Source organism: Balaenoptera musculus, chromosome 3 (assembly GCF_009873245.2).
Source record: "Balaenoptera musculus isolate JJ_BM4_2016_0621 chromosome 3, mBalMus1.pri.v3, whole genome shotgun sequence".
NCBI classification, from domain to species: Eukaryota; Metazoa; Chordata; class Mammalia; order Artiodactyla; family Balaenopteridae; genus Balaenoptera; species Balaenoptera musculus.
This window is the reverse complement of record NC_045787.1, coordinates 151075842-151094670: the sequence shown is the minus strand read 5'-3', so window position 1 is coordinate 151094670 and position 18829 is coordinate 151075842. Positions and strand designations below refer to the sequence as shown.

Genomic DNA, 18829 nt, shown 5'->3' with positions numbered 1-18829 from the left:
GTCTAAACACAACCAGCGTACTGATTTAGTTCAGTTCAACAGACACTCTTGCCAATTGGGAGGGCTGAGCCACAGCTAACAGGGAGGAACAGAAGCAGCCAGCCCTGTGCAGAGGAAATGGTTGGCACAACTTCTTTGCCTCGGGGTTCCTCCGAGGCTTTGTTCCTTGATGAACGTTGAGAAGCCCCAGTGATGGATGGAGTCGGCATACTCCACGGCCCAAACTTACTTCCCCAAGAAACCTCCCCTCTTTTGCCGTACTCGTTAATATTTCTCAGAAGATGGCTCCATGGAACCCTGCTTAGGGAATACCCAATAGGGTGAGGGAGGGAGGGAGCAAACCCATGAAGGTAAGAGATGAGAGCAGTGGCACAGCCTGGCGTCCCATTGCCAGCCACTAGGAAGGCCCCACAAAGGTCCCTCCCGGCACTGCCCACCCGAGAGCCAGTGCAGACTCCACCTCTGTGTCCACTTCTCTGTAGGGTCTCATGACTTGGGTTGGTCTGAAAGAGGAGACAAAGGAGACTAACCTGGGACCCATGTTGAACTTGTCATTTGAGAGAAGGGCAAGACCTCCATTTTACGGTTGAGGAAACTGAGGCTCAGGGCTGCTCGGGCCCCTGAGCGAGGCAAGGGGCACGGGCCAGCACGGGGGCTCTGTCCTCCTGGCATGCGATTCAGTGCACCACAGGGTTTTGTTTGCTTCCACACATCCGGAAGCATCCTGGAGCTCAGCTGATCTGCACCAGGGAGGAGTGATTTAAAGCAGAACCCAGGCTTGTAAACAGCTGTGGGGCTTCGTGGAGGGCAGAAGGCGATGAAAACCCCTGGTGAATTCCACAGCTTTGATCAGGCAGGAGAGGGAGCCGGCAGGAACCGAGCGCCTCCAGGCACAGCGCTGTGGCATCTGACTCTCAGGATCACCCATTCTGTGGAAGCTGAGGCTCAGAGAGGGGATCTGAACCCAGGGAAGGCCCAAGCCCTGCCTTCACTCCGTGGGCTGCCCAGTGTCGTTCCTTCCGCTCCTCTGGTGGGAGATCCAGGGGGAGAAGCAGCTGGAGCAGCTGATGGTCGGGGAAGGGGAGGGCTGCCTTGATGCAATAAGACCCCATGCCACCAAGGCCATGCCTCCACCCAGTCTGGGGCTCTGCTCTTCCAGGTGGCCTGGCTTCCCACAGCAGCCCATCCTGCTCAAAACCAGCTTGTCAGCTGCTGGGGCACTCAGCCTGGACCTTGCCCTGCCTTGACCCAGCCTGACTGCTGGACCCACCCCGTGTTTGTCCTTGGCTCCCATCTGACCAGCCCCTGACCCTTCCCCAGAATGTTTCTCCTCCTCTCAGAGCACCCAGAGCCAGGCTTGGGGCTCCCTCCAGCACATGGAAACACCTGGTTCATAGATGGTCCGCACAGCCTGCCATCAGGGTTGCTTTGCTAAGACTCAGCCAGGCCCTGAGATGAGAGAGTCCGGTGAGGCTGGGAACATTGCCCTCCGGGAGACCCACAAGCAGAATGATGGCTCAGGCAAATCTTGCAGGAAAGAAACCTATTTCATAGGGTGTAACCCCTTATTTGACCATAGTATTCCCTTCCCCAGGCAAGCCTGTTAACACCCTGCAAGACACTGTTCCTTGGACACCAGTCTGGGAAAGGCAGTATGAAGGGGCAGGGTCCATCCTCTAAGGTTCACAGCCCAGGGCCCAGCCTCCCCCAGGATAAGAGGGGTCAGAATCATGCCCCAGAGCTAGGCAGGTCCATCTGACTCCAACGCCAGGCTGTTTCCTCCTCCACCCCACCCTTTTGTGAGTCCCCTCCTCAGTGACTCCTAGTGACCACTGGTCACCTATCAGCCTCTCCAAGGGTCAGCTATTTCCCCAGAGAGAGAATTCAAGGGCCTGGGCTCAGCCTTCTTGCCTAGGTGTCACCAGAGGTAAGCCCAGAGCCACCTCCTCAGACCAAGGCCATGGCTGTGGGTCAGCTCCACCCACAAGGCTGGGCCAGCACCCTCTGGTCTCTAAATATTTGCATGTGGGCATTCTGTGTTTGCCAAGGGAATCTTCTTGGCATCATATCTAACCACATACAGCTCCAATCTTGGGTTCCCAGGGAATTTGAGATGACTTTCCTTCAGCCCTGCGATGGGCGTTTCCAAGACTGCTGCTCTTAATGCCCCCTCTTGCCATTATTCAGAAACTGCAAACTTTATTCTTTTTTTTTTTTTTTTTTTTTTTTTTTTTAAATTAATTAATTTATTTATTTATTTATTTTTGGCTGTGTTGGGTCTTCGTTTCTGTGCGAGGGCTTTCTCCAGTTGCGGCAAGCGGGGGCCACTCTTCATCGCGGTGCGCGGGCCTCTCACTATCGTGGCCTCTCTTGTTGCGGAGCACAGGCTCCAGACGCGCAAGCTCAGTAGTTGTGGCTCACGGGCCCAGTTGCTCCGCGGCACGTGGGATCCTCCCAGACCAGGGCTACGAACCCGTGTCCCCTGCATTAGCAGGCAGATTCTCAACCACTGCGCCAGCAGGAAAGCCCTGCAAACTTTATTCTTGTTTTTAAAACTCCAAGACCTGGGGGCCAAGGACTCTGTGATCCCAAATACAGGCAGGGCCCTGGGTGGGAAACTTGGTTTTCTGCCCCTTAACGGGGCTTCTCACAAACGAGAAAGCTGGGGACCAAGGCTGCACCATCACTGAGCCATCGAGGACAGTCTTGGAGTTGGCGGAGGGAGCGTCCTGCCTGGAAGGCAGGATTCGCCCTCAGGAAGGGGCAGCTGAGGTCTGGTCGTCAGAACGCTCTCAGAGACAGCTGGTGGCACTGATTTTTTCCCCCTCTGGGGTCGAAGCCAAGGGAACATCCCCCGGGCTCCCTTCTTCAGTGGACACTTCTAGAAAAGCAGGGCACCATGGCGCTGCGTGCTTCACGTCAACTGGAACTGGCCCTGGCAGAAGGTCAAAGTGAAAGAGGGTCCAGGGAGCCCTTGCCCAGGGAAGGTCTGCTCAGTGAGGGAGACAGATGTACCAGGAATCCTGGAAAGAAGGCAAAGCCTATGAACCTTCTCCCCAGGTTCCCTGGACAGCCATCTGTCACCCCTACTACCCTGTGCTGCAGGAGAGGGAGCACTCCATAGAGAGTGGGGCCTATTTCAAGCCCTTGGACAATCCCACTGACTCAGCTTCTTCATCTGCAGGAGGGGGCATGGCACCTGTCTCCCAGGGCCGTGGCAAGGGCAAACCCTGTGAAGGATACGGAGTCAAGTCCAAAGCAAACCCTGCTCTGTGTCCTGGCCTTTATCAGGGACACCTTGGACTCATCACGCTGTCCAGTTCCAAGGCCAGCTCATGTCGCAGCTGCTGGTGGTGACTTAGCAGTGAGGCCCGCTGTGTTCTCCCTCCTGACGTATGAAGAAAAGAGCTTTATTTAGTTCTAAGCTGCACCTTAGTTTCCTTTTTTGTTTGTTTTGTTTTGTTTCTTGTGATGAGGACTTTTAAGATCTATTCTCTTAGCAACTTTCAAGTATACAATACAGTAGTGTTAACTAGAGTCCTCATTGCTGTACATTACTTCCCTAGAACTTATTTATCTTGTAACTAGAATGTTGTACCTTTTGACCCCTTCATCCATTTCACCCACACCCACACCCACCCCCCTACTTCTGGCAACCTCCAATCTGTTCTCTGTATCTATGAGCGCAGGTTTTTTTGCTGTTGTTTTGTTTTAGATTCCACATATTAGTGAGATCATGTGGTATTTGTCTTTCTCTGCCTGACTTTTTTACTTAGCATACTGCACCTCAAGTTCCATCCATGTTGTTGCAAAAGGCAAGATTTCATTCTTTTTTATGGCTGAATAGTATTCCAGTGTGTGTGTGTGTGTGTGTGTGTGTGTGTGTGTGTGTGTACCACATCATCTTTATCCATTCATCCATCGGTGGGCACTTAGGTTGTTTCTATGTCTTGGCTATTGTAAATAATGCTACAGTGGGGGTACAGATATCTTTTCGAATTATTGTTTTCATTTTCTTTGAATAAACACCCTGAAGTGGAATTGCTGGATCATAAGGTAGCTTTATTTTTTATTATTTGATGAACCTCCATACTGTTTTCCATAGTGGCTGCACAATTTACATTCCCATCAGTAGCACACAGGGCTTCCTTTTTCTCCACATCCTCAGCAACACTTGTTACTTCTTGAAAAGGAAGGAGCTTTACTTAGTTCTAAACTGCATCTTGGTCTCTTTTTAATTTCTGTCTGCATTATGGCTTCTTTTAATCCATGCAGAATAGAGAGGGGCAAAGTTTTCACTGTGTTTGGGCTCAGGTCAGCAGGATGGACAGACACATGCAGGGCCTGGGCACAGAGTCTGCAGTGGCAACCACACTGGACAAGGTGACTGGGGGCCCGTGGGCAGGCGAGATCCAGTGGGCAATGGGACAGAGCAGGGAAGGTTTGAACAGAGGAATGCAAGGGCAGACCAGAAGGGAGAGTGGCCAGAGGCCAGGCAAGACCACTGCCGTGGCTTGAGTGCAGTGTGGACACAGAACTGAAGTGCCTGTCATATCGGCTCCAGCCCCTCCTTCTTCTGGCTGCATGGCCTGGGGCAAGGCCTTCCCCTCACTGGGCTTCAGTTTCCTCCTCTGTAAGATGGGTATGATAACACCTGCCTTACACAGGGCTTCTGTTGTGATTCAGGCAGAGTGTGGAGGCCACCAATAGCCCCCAGAAGAGACCCAGGATGGGACTGGGCCCTCTGTGTTATGGCAGCTGAGAGGGCTACGCCAGGGTGAGGGGTCCCGCGTAGAGATGCCCAGAGGGACATGGCCCTGAGGAGGCCTAGCAGGGCCTGAGCATGGGGGGTAGATGAGGGGCAGGACCTACTTTTAGTGGACTGCTAAAGTGAAAAGGCTTTTCATATGGATCCAGGTCAGGACAGCCAGGAGCTGGCCCAAGGAGACAGGCCAGCTAGGACAGCTTCTGATGAGCTACAGATGGCGGGGACCGAAACTGCACCTGACCAGGAGCCCCCAGGGCCTGGGCCCCCAAGGCCTTGGAATGGCCCCACTCCACCTCTCCTGGGACCCCAGCTGACCCCAGGCCATCACCCTGACATCCAGACCCTCAACTGAATGTGAAGCGAGTGGCCAGAAGCAGTTAGGAGACCAATTTTCAGAATTGCCCTGGTTTCTTGCCTGGAGTGAGGCCCTTGAGTGAGGGCACCAAGGAGCAGTCACTCTCACAGCATCTGGGGAATCTGCAGATGGCTGTCTGCCAGGGCAGTCTGGAGACCCAACCAGGGAAACCGGCTGTTTACCACTGGACCCAGCAGGCAGGTGGACCCAGTCCATGGCACCCTCGTTGGATTCCTCTACACCTCCACAAGAGTGTAGCCGAATCCAGTGAGGCTTTGTCAGGTGGGTGGACAGTGGGAGCTGTTGGGCAGTGGTCACCAGCCGTCTGCAGACACCACAAAGCCCCCAGACTGCTGAGAGGCCCCAGCTCTCTAGACCCACCCTTGTATTATTTGACTTTTGCCTGCAAAGACCACAGCAGTGCAGGGAACTGAAAGAGCTTTCAAGACTCTTCCTGTTATGTCTTAGTTCAGGCTACTCTGAGAAAGTACTATGGACTGCATGGCTTATAAACCACAGAAATCTGTCTCTTCAGTTCTGGAGGCTGGGAAGTCTGAGATCAGGGTGCCAGCACAGTCGGGTTCTGGTGAGGGCCCTCTTCTGGGTTGCAGACTTTCAACTTCTCACTGTGTTCTCACATGGTGGAGAGAGAGCTAGAGAGCTCTCTGGGGTCCTTTTTATAAGGGCACTAATCTCATTCATGAAGGCTCCACCCTCATGACCTAATCACTTCCCAAAAACCCCACTTCCACATTCCATCACATTGGGGGTTAGGTTTCAACATATGAATTTGGGGGGACACATTCAGTCCCTAACAAGTTACAAGTGACAGAAACTCAAATTCAAACTGGCTTAAGGAAAGAAATGTATTCACTGACAAACAGAAAGAAGTATGCAGAAGTAGTTTCAGCTTCAGGCCCTTTGCCTGCCTTTCTCTCTGTCTCTCAGCTCTGCCTTCCTCTCTGCTGGCTCTTTCTCAAGCCATGCGGTGCCCCCAGGAGCTCCAGGATTAGTCCCATCAGGAGAAAAGAATCCTCTTTCTTCTAAAACTCCACCATTCAGAGTCCCAGGCATGACACTCATCCCTGAACTACTCACCCTGGCCGAGGGAATATGGTCACATGTCCAAACCCTATGGGGTGGATGGGGGTCACTTTGGAGAAGAAACGGGCTCTGTTATCAGAGGAGGGGATTCTGGACAACAAACAGCACAGAGATGCCCCCACCCTGAGTCCACGTGAAATGTACCCAAGACCATGGGCTCGGGGCAGGCTTTGGTCTCTTGTCACTCAGTCGTGCCTCTGGGTCGTAAAACACAGAAGAAATGCCTTTCCTGTGTGTAACCTCTGTGCTCTCTCACTGTCTCTCTCACTTTCTCTCTCTCTCTCGTTTTCCAGGGGCCACTGGGTCTGGATGGCAAGCCCGTAAGTGATAACAGGGCAGTTGTAGGTGGTCCTGGGATGGGGCTGCCCCTGGGGTTGGGAGTTACCATGGATGCCAGAGGGAAGGGCCACTAAGAACCTGGTTTAGCACGGAGAGAAGCTATTTGACCGTCAGACTTGAGTTTAAATCCAGCTCCACCACCTGCTGACTGTGCAACCTTGAGGAGGCCTCTTCACCTCCCCAGCCTGAGGCTTCTGTTTGTCAAATAGGCATATTAACTCTCCCCACAGGGATGCTGGGGACGCAAAGAACTGTGAATAGCACTGTCCCTGGTGTCCATTCAGCCCTCAAAACATAGAAGGCCCCCCCAGCAGACCCCAGGCACAAAGCATCCCCTCATACAGTCTCAAGACTTAGATGGTAGACATCAGGCTGAAGAGTTCTCAACACCTGGACCAGAAGCATATGGTCCACTGGCATCCTTAGCAGAATGAATAAGATGCACACAGAGGCAGCATAATAAAATGAATAATTGGATATGGATGGAAGGAAGGAAGGACAGATGGATGAATAGATTGATGAACAGATGGACAGATGGTTGGATGAATGGATGGATGGATGGGTGGATGGAAGAAGAGTCAAATGAGGTAATGAATCAATAATTGTACACAGAGTTGGATGCATGGAAGAGCAGATGAGTTAGTGGATGGATAAATGCATGATGGTTGAGCAGACAAGTGAGTGAAAAAAAAAATGAATGAATTAACAAATGATTGAAGAGCTGACTGATGATGGGTGCATTATTAAAGGAGGGGAAGCAAGAACCCACTACCTAGATGGATGAGTTGTTGAATGAGTGAATGAGCGAATCCATCACTACCTGAAGGGAACATGGATGTTTTGGGATGGAGGCCAGTGATTGAGGTCCCTGACCAAGAGTGTGAACCCCAAGCTGGCCCACCGCAGCCTGGCCCCCACCCCGGGGTCTCTGAGCTCCACAGTCGGTGCCTTGTGTGTGGCCTGACCCGCTTCCCTAGAAGTCCTGGTAACTTGGCGAGACTGAAAGAGACACATTTCCCTGCAGCCAGAGAGTGATGGCCTGCGGGGAGCCACCTCCACAGCCACACGTTCACCCAGACCCTGAAGACAGTGACCTCCTCACTGGTACCTGGGCACAACGGGTGCTGAGCAGGGAGGGCTCTGTCCTCTGGGGGGAATGACTAGCACATGTGCCCCTGTCCAGAGAGGATGCCAGTGACCGCCCCAGTCTCCTGTCTTCCTCGTGGTGAGCACTGAGGCTCAGAGCTTCCTTGGGGCCAGCACAGGCAGCCCTCCTAAAGGCTGATAGGCTCGTATGTTTTTTCACTCAGCTGCCCACAGCTCTGCTCAGCCTCACAGGCCCTTCTGCCCTCAAAGCCTCGGGGAAGATAGAAGGGGGCTAGCCTAGTGCTCCTCACTCACTCCTCTTCTTTCTCTATCTTCCTTCTCCAGGGACTTCCAGGCCCCAAAGGAGAAAAGGTAAGTGATGCTGGAGGCTGTCCAGATGCAGTAGGCTGATAAAGGAGGCCAGAAACCTGCCTTCAAACCCCAGCTCCAGAGTGTGACCTTGGGCAAGTTACATCCCTTCCTGGAGCCTTACTTTCCTCATCTGTGAAGTGGGGCTAGTGGTGCCTACCTCCTAAAATGGTTACAAGGCTCACATTTGACGATTTAAAGTACCTGGAGGGTTGAATCCGAGTTCTCCTGGCACCAGAGTGTAACAAAACTGAAAGCACAGTCTACCCAGAATGATGAGTTTCCAAAATAATCAATCCTGAAAAGGGGAAGGTGCTAGAAGAGCCTGTGGAATTGAACACTGACTGTTGATGGCATTCTTTGTGGGGAGGACACCGCACCAGGAAAACAAATGGCAGAGAGCTAACCCTGAGATATTTGCAGCCCTTTGTGAGAAGGTCTTCCCTGACATTTGGCACTAAATGTCACAACAGTCAGACTCCTGGAGGGCTGGGAACTCCAAGTGACTTGGAGGGGAGCAGGAGAGAGGGGAGACCTGTGTGTCCCACAGTGGAGTCAGGGGAGGGAGGGGCCATAACAGACCTGGGTGTGGTAGAACCGACGGGCACTTCTAAGGCAGGGCAGGGCAGGGCAGGGCTGGGCTGGGCTGCGCCACTGCGATGTGGCCCGCACAGGTCAGGGCAGCCAGGGCTCCGGTCCACCCTCAGGGCTGAGCAAGGCACAGGATCCAGTGTTCAGAGCCTCAGGTTTGCATTACAGCTCCACCACCAACTGTGTGGCCTTTGGCAAGTTACCCAGCTCTCTGGGCCTCAGTTTCTCCATCTGTAAATTAAAACCAACCTCTCGTGGGGAAGACTGCGCAAGGTAACCGTCTGAATGTTCTTTGTAGATGATGAGACACTCGTGCAGTTGGCAGGTGCAGTGATTGCCTTCCTGCCAATTCTGGCTGATGCCACCGAGTCATAGAAATGATTAAGGTAGGGGCTTTGAAAACAGAGAGAAATTGAAGTCTTGGCATCTACTGCTACATAGCATACTGCCCCAAAACTTCGTGACTTAAAACAGTAAATCAATTATCATCCCTCATTATTCCCAGGTTCCGGGGTTCCACTCTGCTGTGTCTGGGGGCTGCCAATAGATAACAGACCACCTGGTTCCAAGCCCTGGATCTACTAGCTGTGTGACCTTGGGCAAGTTACTTAGCCTCTCTGTGCCTCAGTTTCCTCATTGGAAATGGAGATAACATAGAGCCTGTATGTTTTTTTTTTGTTAGAATGAAGTGAGACTGTGTATATGAAGCACTGAGCACAGAGTAAATGCTCCACACATGTGAAGTAGTAATAAAAGTAGTGGTGATGTATCACCCTGTTTTTTGTTCCTAGGGTGCACCAGGAGACTTTGGCCCCCGGGTAAGAACTGAGCAAGACCCTCCCCTGATCCCACATGGTTTGTTTCGTATCATAATAAGGTATACCTTGCGTTTCTTCTGGATCCCTACGCTTATACAGAAAAAAGTGAGCAAGCAGCCCCTCCCCGCCCGTGGTCTATCTCGCTGCCTGTTTTCACTTCAACATCCGCTGGGTGGAAGCCCCAAGCACCTTGATTTGGCCGAGGCTGCCATCCCCTGCACAGACAGGGAATCTCTGGCAGACATCCGGTCACCCTTATCACCATAGATGGGCAGACAGTGGAGCTGGCACTGGGCCCAGACTGGAGACTGATCTTCCTGAGGGCAGCTGGCACCCAGGAAGAGGGAAGGCTGTGGATGGAGCCAGCAGCCCTGAGCCCAGAGTTCAGCTCTGCCACTTACCAGCTGAGTGACCTGGAGTGAGTCACCTTCCCCTCTGAGACTCAGTTTCTCCAACTGTGAATGGGGATGACATCCTTTACCCCAAGCCACTGAGGTGAAGATTCATGGCAGTCAGGAAAGTGGGCACCCAGCACCCCAAGTGGGAACAGTAGATCAGAGTCTCTGTCCAGCCCGCCTCTAGCCCTTCATGCCCCCTGGGTCCAGGGACCCAGAAGTGCCTTGTTCGAAACCAGGGTTCTCCTCAACGGAGGCTGAAGCAGAGTGGAGACCTCTGCTGGTTGGGCCCCACAAAGCAGGTCTTGGCAATTTGGTGGGGAGCTTAGCTGGGGATGCCCACTCACGGATCTCTGTGCAGCTCAGGCTTTCCCCAGGCTGGTGGGGGCATTTCTAAAGGGCCTTCCCAAGAGCAGCATTCTAAGCGGCAGGAGGCCAGTTAAGAGCTACCTCCAGAACGGACACAGTAGCACGTCCACTGCATTCTATTGGTCACAGCAGTCACAGGGCCCGCCCAAGTCAAGAGGGTGGAGAAATGGACCCCAGCTCTTGGGGGAGTGCGAGGTCCCATTGAAGAGGGGCCCGTGGGATGGCAGCAAGGATAGCACCCATGTTTGGAGAACGTGGTCCGCCACTTCCAATGACCAGGCTTCCTCTCTCCAGGCGGGGTTAGGTGGCTTTGCCTCCAGAAATAGCCTGGTCGTTTCTAAATCACCCTCCTGCCTTTCTCATCACACACCTGTTTTGCCAACTAGATGGTTTTCCCGAGGCTCAGTCCGGGATTTATAAGTAGAGACCATCACGTGTACAATCGCCGAATCCTCAAGGTAGACTGGCGGAGTCTGGGCTGCTGGTGTGCGCACTCCCCTCGACTCACCCCACATTCCCAGGGGGAGACCTCAGCCATCCGATCCTGGCGGGAGGAGGAGGAGGAGGAGGCTGACCAGCCTCATTCCAAGTAACTCAGGAGAAGACCCTAAACCCCCTCTAGAACCTGCTCAAGTATCTACACCCATTTTCTGCCTTGAAAAGGAGCTTCCAGGCCAGTGGTTCCCACCCTGAGCCATTAAAGGAGCAGCAGGGGGCGGGGTATCTTCAACTGATTCCTAACACAGTGTAAAATGGGACAGGAATGACCCACCACTATTGCCACTCTGGTTGGGTGACCTTACCAAACTCAGTTGTCTTTTGGCTGGAATTCTATCTTCTTGGTCAGGACCCTGGCTGAGTCAGACTGACCAGAAGATCTGTGTGGTGGACATTGAGAGCTTCAGCTAATTTTTTAATTAGGAAAATAAGTGAGCTATGTCTTAAGTGCAGTGGCCTAGAGAACCAAGTTCTCTCATATCGTGGGGTCACAGATGAAAAATACTGTCTAAAAGAGACCCTTGCCTCAGTGGCCAGAGGAGACAGTGCCTTTCCTAGCTCTGTAACCCTGGGTAAATGATTACATTCTCTGACCCCTGGCTACTCCATCTGTAAAATGGGACAATAGCAGTGCCCTGGCCAGGTGGTTGCAGCGTTGGGTGAGATAACCTCCAGGTAGGCCTCACTCCTCAGCGCTTGGCACACAGCAGGGGCCCAATCCACAAAAGGCTTCTTCCTTTCTTGGTGACAGGAAGGTTGGGAACTGCTGGCACTGTGAGCCAGATGTGCCACATTACTGTGCCCTGAGCCAGTGCTGGGCGGGCACCACTGAGGCAGCAGGAATTGCTGGGGGCACTGTGGTCTCTCCTCCTCTCCTCCTTGCAGGTGGGGCCACAAGGTGAGGGCTCTGGCTGCCTGAGGTCTGACCCATTACTAACACGGCCAAGAGTGAGGGTTTTGGTGCTGCATGAGAGAGACGGTGTGGTCCTTTGTCGCTCTTTTTTATTTTTTTTGAGATGATTAAAAATTCATATGCAGTTGTAATAAATAATACCCCGTGCACCCATCATCCAGTTTCCCTCAATGGTGACATCTTGCATCGCTGTAGTACAATCTCACCACCAGGAAATTGACACTGATATAATCTGCCAACCTTATTCCAGTGTCACCCATTTTACTTATTTGTGCGTCTACTTATTTCCATGCAATTTTATCACCCTTGAGATTCGTGCAACCACCACCCAAAGATCCCTCCTGCTATCCTTTTATAGCTGCAGTTACCCCCCTCCCTGCCCCCATCCCTAACCCCTGGCAACCACTAGTCTGTGCTCCATCTCTGTACATTTGCACACCAAGAATCTCACGTAGGTGCAGTCATCTAGCAGCCACCTTTTGAGATTGGCTTTTTTCACTCAGCATAAATCTCTTGACATGCATCCAAGTTGCTGCATGTGTCAGTACTTTGTTCCTTTCTATGTATTGCTGAGCAGTATTCCATGACATGGATGTACCCCAGTTGTTTAATCATTCACCATTGAAGGACATTTGGATTGTTTCCTGTTTGGAGCTATTACAAATAAAGCTGTTGTGAACATTCATGTATGGGCTTTTGTGTGAACATGTTTCTATTTATCTGGGACAAATGCCCAAGAGTGTGCCTCTATCACTTAATAAAGCAGGAGCTGACCAACCAGGAAGGTCTTTCAGGAGGCTTGCAGTCCCCATTCCAGAAGGAAGGGGGCTGGTTGGGCACTTGTGCTTTGTCCCACACCTAGTGTGTCTCATCTCTCACCTAAACACCGTAGCTGGGCTGCAGGCACTGAGAGCTGGAGACATGGAGCATGCCATGGAGTGTACAAGATCCTATTGGCCTCTTATGCAGAGGTATAGGGACCTGTCCCTTTGTGTGGCCACCAAGAAGTGGCAAGAGGCCCAATAACAAACCCCTTTCCTCTGAGCCTGCCGAGGGCTGGGAGGGCGAAGGCATCTGGCCGCCCATCTGAGGAGGCCTCTCTCTGGAGGCCAGAACCCCTTCCTCTACGCCTCAGAGTCATGCTGGGCCCCATCTCTTTCAGGGAGATCAAGGGCAAGATGGAGCTGCTGGGCCTCCAGGGCCCCCAGGACCCCCTGGGGCCCGGGGCCCCCCTGGCGACACTGGGAAAGATGGCCCCAGGGGAGCACCAGGCCCAGTGGTAAGAGAGAGCATGGAGCTGGACCACCCAGGACGTGGTTCTGTACTTACCAAAATTCCAAACCCTGATCCCAGAATCAATGCCAACCCTAGCCCTATCCCAAACGCCGACCCAGACTCTTACTCCAGTCACACCTTAAATCTGACACTAACCAGGTCCTTAACCCCAATTTAGACCTTGACCCCAAATTCACTCCCAAATCCAGATCCACACCCCCAATTCAGATTGTTATCCAGACCCTAACTCTCACCCCTACAGACTCTGACCCAACTCTTATCCCCACACTCGAACCCCAGATAGATTCAGAGACCCTAACCTTGGTTATAGTCTCACTCCCAATGCACACGCTGAGACCCATGTGAGGCTGCTGTCTCTGCAGATATCTGCCAACCTCTTCTCTCTCTCTCTCTCTCTCCCTCTCAGTCTCTCTCTCTCTTTCTTTTTCTCTCTCTATTTTTTCTTTACTTCTCTCTCTCTTTCTCCCCAGTACTAACTAAGCCTCGGTTGTCCTCACATAGTCCTAACCCCAATACCGGAGGCCAAACCTCATTGTACTGCCCCTTTCCTTCACCCAGGGGCTCCAACCTGCACTTTCCCTCCAGTGCAGAGCTGGCACCTCCACCAAACTGCCGCCAGGGTCCCCTGTCAGGGCAACTGCTTAGTTGGCTCACCGATTCCTTGTCATGTTGGGCATATAATTCCCTGAGCCTCAGCTTTCTTGTCTGTGGGGTGGGGACAGTGATGTCCACTTCTCAGAGGTTTGGTGAGGACAAAATGTACTTGCAGCCCCAGCCCAGGGTCTGGCGGGAGATGTGGGCTCAGTCAACTGTGAGCCCCTGCCTCCCCTCATTGCTCTCCTCTTATGCCTCCTCAGGGTGCCAAAGGAGAAGCTGGACAAGATGGCGAGACGGTCAGTATCCAGGGCATTTCAGAGGCCTGGGCTGGCAGGACCGTGGTTCCAAACCCAGAAGCCCCTCTCCCACACACACCCACACCGGGGTTGGGTGTGCGGCTGTACGTGTGTGCACACCTGCGCTCTTGCCCCCCACCACCAGTGGGGAGCAGATGGGCCAGGACTCCAGCCCCAGCAAAATTCTCACAGACCCAGACCCCTGGGAAGGAGCCTGCAGTCCACTTGTCACTGCTTGAGATCTAAAGCGGATTTCTGTCCAAGATACAAACGGGTGGCACAGCCGGGTTCCAGAGACAGCCCTGCCTGCCCTCTGGGACTTGGTGTCACCCTTTATAAAAGAAGGATGCTAAGGAAGACAGCCCAGGAGCCCTGTCTGGGATCATGTTTAACACCCCTTCTTCTCTCATTCCAGGGCCCGAGTGGACCCCCAGGGCCCAAGGTAAGTTCCTGTCACTCCTGTCTCAGGCTTGGGGGTGTGGGGCTCCCTCACCCCACCACCTTCCCCTCCCCCGCCCCCATTGAAGCCAAAGTGGCAGGGTTAGAAGACCAAGTTCTCTAACCTTAGGCAAGTGACTTCATCTCTCTGTGCCTCAGTTTACTCATCTGTCAAATGGGGTCATGATAAACTTTTCCTGCCTTTCCTTCACAGCAGGTCGTGAGGATCGAATAATAAAATCCATTAGCTTGTCAGCTCTCTTTTCTTCCCTCCTTGAGCAGCACCTGCCAGGGTGGGAAGGCAGGCTATGGTCCTCCCTGAAGGAACCAGAGCCCCTGGACTGAGCAGGAGGGAAAGGTGGGAGAGGAGCCCCCTTTAGTGAGTGCCTGCTGGGAGCCAAGGGCCTTCAATGCATTCCCTCTAATCTCACAACCACTCTCTGAGGCTGGAGGAGTCAGAGACCCTCTTTCAGGAGCAGTGACTTGCCCAGGGTCACTCAGCTTGGGAGGGACCAGGTCAGGGTCGGAGTGGAGTCCAAGACCGTCAGCCCCAGCACACACATGCATCTCTCTGAGGGGCTCGGGGTCTCTGGGCTGCACTGGATGGGGATCATCAGGGCCACTTCTACCAGAGGAGCAGGTGCCTGGTGTCCAGGTGGCTCTGACCTCTCTCTTGCATCCCCACTCTTGTCTCCCCCGCAAGGTGAGCCCAGTGTTCCTGGAAAGAAGGTGGGGGTGGCTGTGGACAGCCTCTTGGCAGGGATGTGGGAAGTGGCTGGAGAGAAGGGCAGGGGCTGGGCACGGCAGAACCCAACCTAAGTCCTGACTGTGGGTGGCGGCTCTGACCTCTGTCTCTGAAGCCAGGATCTCATTCATTTATTCATTCACTCATTCACTCACTCTTAGAGAAATACATCAAACACATACAATTACTCAAACGTATCAGATTTGTTCCCACGTCAAATTGGTTCTCAAGGTGTGATCCCTGGATCAGCAGTATCAGCGTCACTGGGGGCGCATTAGACGTGTGTGTTCGGGGCCCATCCCAGAGGCCCCGAGTCAGAGACACTGGGGGTGGGCGTGCTCTGGTCAGGCAGCCCCCTGAGTGGTGCTGACATGCGCTCAAGTTTGGGAACCACTGACCCAGATTCATCTTCCCCCATTGCTTCCCGTGGTCGGGCCTCCTCCTCCTCTTCCTCCTACTGGGCTCAGCAAAGCTGCCCCCTCCTCCGGGGGACCGTCCCCAGCCACCTGCTGAAACACACGCTCTCCCTGAGTCCCTCTCTATCCCACCATTCTCTTATATTCTCTTGTCTACTTCCTGGCATGGGGCTATGAATTTATCTGGATATTTCCTTGCCCTCAGTCTCCTCTGACTCATTGAGCAGGAGGGACCCCATCTGCCTGGCCTGCAGAGGGTGCTCAGAGATGTTTGCTGACGGAGGGAATGAATTCCCTCTCCTTCACCTACCCATCCATTCCTTCTGCACACACCTGCTAAGGTGTGCTCTGGGCTAGTGGGGACAAGGGACAGAGGTGGGTCTGACCCCACCCCTGCCCTAGAGGGACGAGGAGGGGAGAGGGGTGCTGCCCCGACCCAGTATGACCAAGTGCTGCTGCCAGGAGTGGCCTGGTGTGCTGGGGAGTGCAGAGGGGGGATGGCCAACTGACTGCCAGAGGACCCAGCCAGTGTGTGCAGGTTGAGGGCTGCAGCCTCCACTGTTCTCTCCTCAGGGGGATGATGGGACACCAGGCCAGCCAGGGCTCCCAGGACCCTCAGGGCCCAAGGTAGGTACATGTCCCTCCCTCAGTGGTCCCCCTGCCTCCCACCTCCCCAGTTCCCACCTGCGTGGTGAAGCCCTACGCAGCCCTTTCACATCATGGCACATGGGTTGATGACCAGGACAGGCCAGAGGGAGGCAAGCAGTAAGGCCAGGGTCCCACTCACCAACGGGCCTGGCAAATCACCCAAGCCATTTGCCTCCCCTCACACCCTCAAGTCTTCTGGTTCCCATCTTAGGTGGCCCCACTCTGCCCAGTCCCCAAGCCAGGAACTGGGTGTCTTCCTTGCTTCCCCAAACCCTTAAGACAACCACCAAATCCTGGCCAGCCTGCCTCCAAACTGGCTGAGCCCCTGAGCTGCTCCAACCGTGCGCCAAGACCAAACCAGAAGGGGCCTTGGTCCTGAGTCCTCTGGGCTGCACTGAGCCCACAGCCCCCAACCCCCGGGTGGGCTCAGGCACGTTCTCAGGAACTACTCCGGAAGCCCACAGACCCAGGCAGCCCCCAGCCTGCCCCAGTGCTCTCTCACAGCACACGCCTCTGTTGCAGGGCAAGCCAGGGAGCACGGGGCCTCAGGGAGAGAATGGCGTGGACAGAGCCCCAGGGCCCAAGGTGACATCACAGTCCACTGCTCTGCTTCCCAAAGGCCCATCACGGGGGGAGATGGTTTCACCTCCAATTTGCCCTTTTAAGTTGGGAGTCCGGGAGGTCCCAGACCCAGGGGTCTTGTTTGATTGGCAATCAGAAGCCCACCTGGGGGCGGGTGGCAGTGGGTCTGGGTGAGTGATGAGGCCTCACTGTGTAGCCTTGGGCTTCTCAGTGGCCCATCTCTACACAACGAGGGTCAGAGGAAGGTCTCTCAGGCCCTCCCTCAGGGAGCCCCATTCCTGGGATGCCAGTCACGTCCACTCGGCCCTGTGTCCTTTGGGGAAGAGGGCACTGGAGGGGGCAGGGGAACTTTTGGCTTCAGCCCTGCACACCTGGCTGCAACCACGCGTCTTCACAGGGCGAGCCCGGCCAGCCAGGCGCCGATGGAGCCACAGGGCCGCGGGTAAGCAGTCTTCCCCCAGCCACACCAGTGGGATCCAGGGGCCTGATTCCTTCCGAAGCCCCTGTCCCCCAGAGACCCCAGAAGAGCTGGCAGGAACTGGGAGTCTTTTTTTAATAATAATAATTCATTAGTGATTTTTTTTTTTTTTTTTTTGCTTTTAGTTTCATAATGCATGCTTTTGGTAAAATGTTCAACTATGGATGTGAAAATAAGAGTGCCATCCTCTCCCCTCTTCCCCTCCTCCCCAGGAAAGTGTCTGCCCTCCCAGACTCTTTTCTTGGCATATTCAAACATAAACCTCGATTTGTGACATACGGCGTTACCCTCCCCCTGTGGGGCCTTGCCTTTCCCCCAGCCCCACATCACCGTTCACCCCTGTCTCTGGAGCACAGCCACCGCAGCTGGTCCCAGATCTTTTGTGATGAGCCCCTATCAACACACTTTTAGAACTACATCCCAGCCCCTGTTATTGGCCCTGTGATTTCGAGCAATCACATCCCCCTTATGCTCCCAGGGGCTGCCTTCCTCCTCCAAAACACAGGTCTAAGCCCGCAGCCTGGTCGTGCAGGTGGCCAGGGAATTGGATTAAGCATTGAGTGTGGGAATTCAGTGTACACCTTACAGTTCCGTGAAGGCCATGACCGTGGAGGCAGCTGGCAAATGATGCCCTGGCCTGGGTCTCTCCATCCTGCGCAGATGGCCTCAGGCCTGACCAAAGTGCTCACAGTCCCCGCTGCTCTCCTAGCAGAGAAGAGTGCAGTGGGGAGATGAGGTTCAGAAGGAAAGGTGAGGTTCCAGCAGCAGTGCACATGCCTGTGAGGACGCGTGCCTGTGTGGACACATGCATGTGCAGACACATACATGTGGACATGTGTGTAGGGGGGTGTGTGCTCAGAACCAGGAGCGAATGGGAGTGTCAGTGCCTGGTGTGTGCAGTCTCCACCTGAGGTTAAGAAACTGAGGTGCAAGGGCAGCATCCAGCCGGCACGTCTTTAGTTGGCCTGCGCAGTGTTTTGGAGGGTGTGGGTGTTTTTGTTTGTTTGCCAACATTTAAAAATCTGAAGCACTTCACATCAAAATCAGACTCTCCATTTTCTCTCAAGAACGCAGGGATGGGCCTCAGTGGGCTTCGGTTCCCACGTGAAGGCAAATCACAGCCACCCCCAGGCTAGGCGGAGGTATGTTCCTCAGTTGGCCCCAGGCATCCCCCTTCCCTTGTGTCACCCCCTGCCTGGCCCCTGGAGTGCTCAGTCAGGGTGCCAGCGCCTGAGAGAATGCAAGAAGACACCATTCTGGGGCCGCCCAGGGTACAGCTGAGAGCTGACCCACAGCTCACGGGCCAGTGTGCAGCCCTGGTTACTAGGTTCTCTGGGTGAGACAGAAATGACCACCATGCTTTTCCCTGAAATTCTTCCTCTTCTTTCTGCCTCAGGGTCCCCCAGGCCTCAAGGGTGAGCAAGGAGACACGGTGGTAATTGACTACGATGGCAGGATCTTGGATGCCCTTATGGTAGTGTTCCTGGTAGACCCTGATACACCCTTGCTGTTCGTTTCCTGAGGGAATATCCATTTACTTTGTGTATAAGTCCTGCACCTCTTTACACAAGGGACCAGTGGCAGCTTAACACAAAGCCTCCACATTCACCAGGTGCCTGATATGGAAGTCAGCACTGTGTGGGGACCCACACGATGCTGAGAGAGCTGCTGTAAAAGGGGCCCATGTGGCCCTGAGCTCCTCAGAGGCCAAGGCAAAAAGGGAAGCTC

General features: G+C 53.9%; 1 protein-coding gene across 1 annotated transcript in view; it reads left to right on the top strand.

Moving 5' to 3' along the window:
* The window catches only part of COL23A1 (collagen type XXIII alpha 1 chain), a 366383-nt gene that overhangs the window by 333655 nt on the left and 13899 nt on the right, over positions 1-18829 (top strand). Inside the window, exons 6-15 of the mRNA XM_036849338.1 lie at positions 6521-6547; positions 7998-8024; positions 9404-9430; positions 12768-12884; positions 13759-13794; positions 14210-14236; positions 15967-16020; positions 16564-16626; positions 17021-17065; positions 18498-18575. Of these exons, the coding sequence (XP_036705233.1) occupies positions 6521-6547; positions 7998-8024; positions 9404-9430; positions 12768-12884; positions 13759-13794; positions 14210-14236; positions 15967-16020; positions 16564-16626; positions 17021-17065; positions 18498-18575 (501 nt within the window). The remainder of the gene's footprint in view (positions 1-6520; positions 6548-7997; positions 8025-9403; positions 9431-12767; positions 12885-13758; positions 13795-14209; positions 14237-15966; positions 16021-16563; positions 16627-17020; positions 17066-18497; positions 18576-18829) is intronic.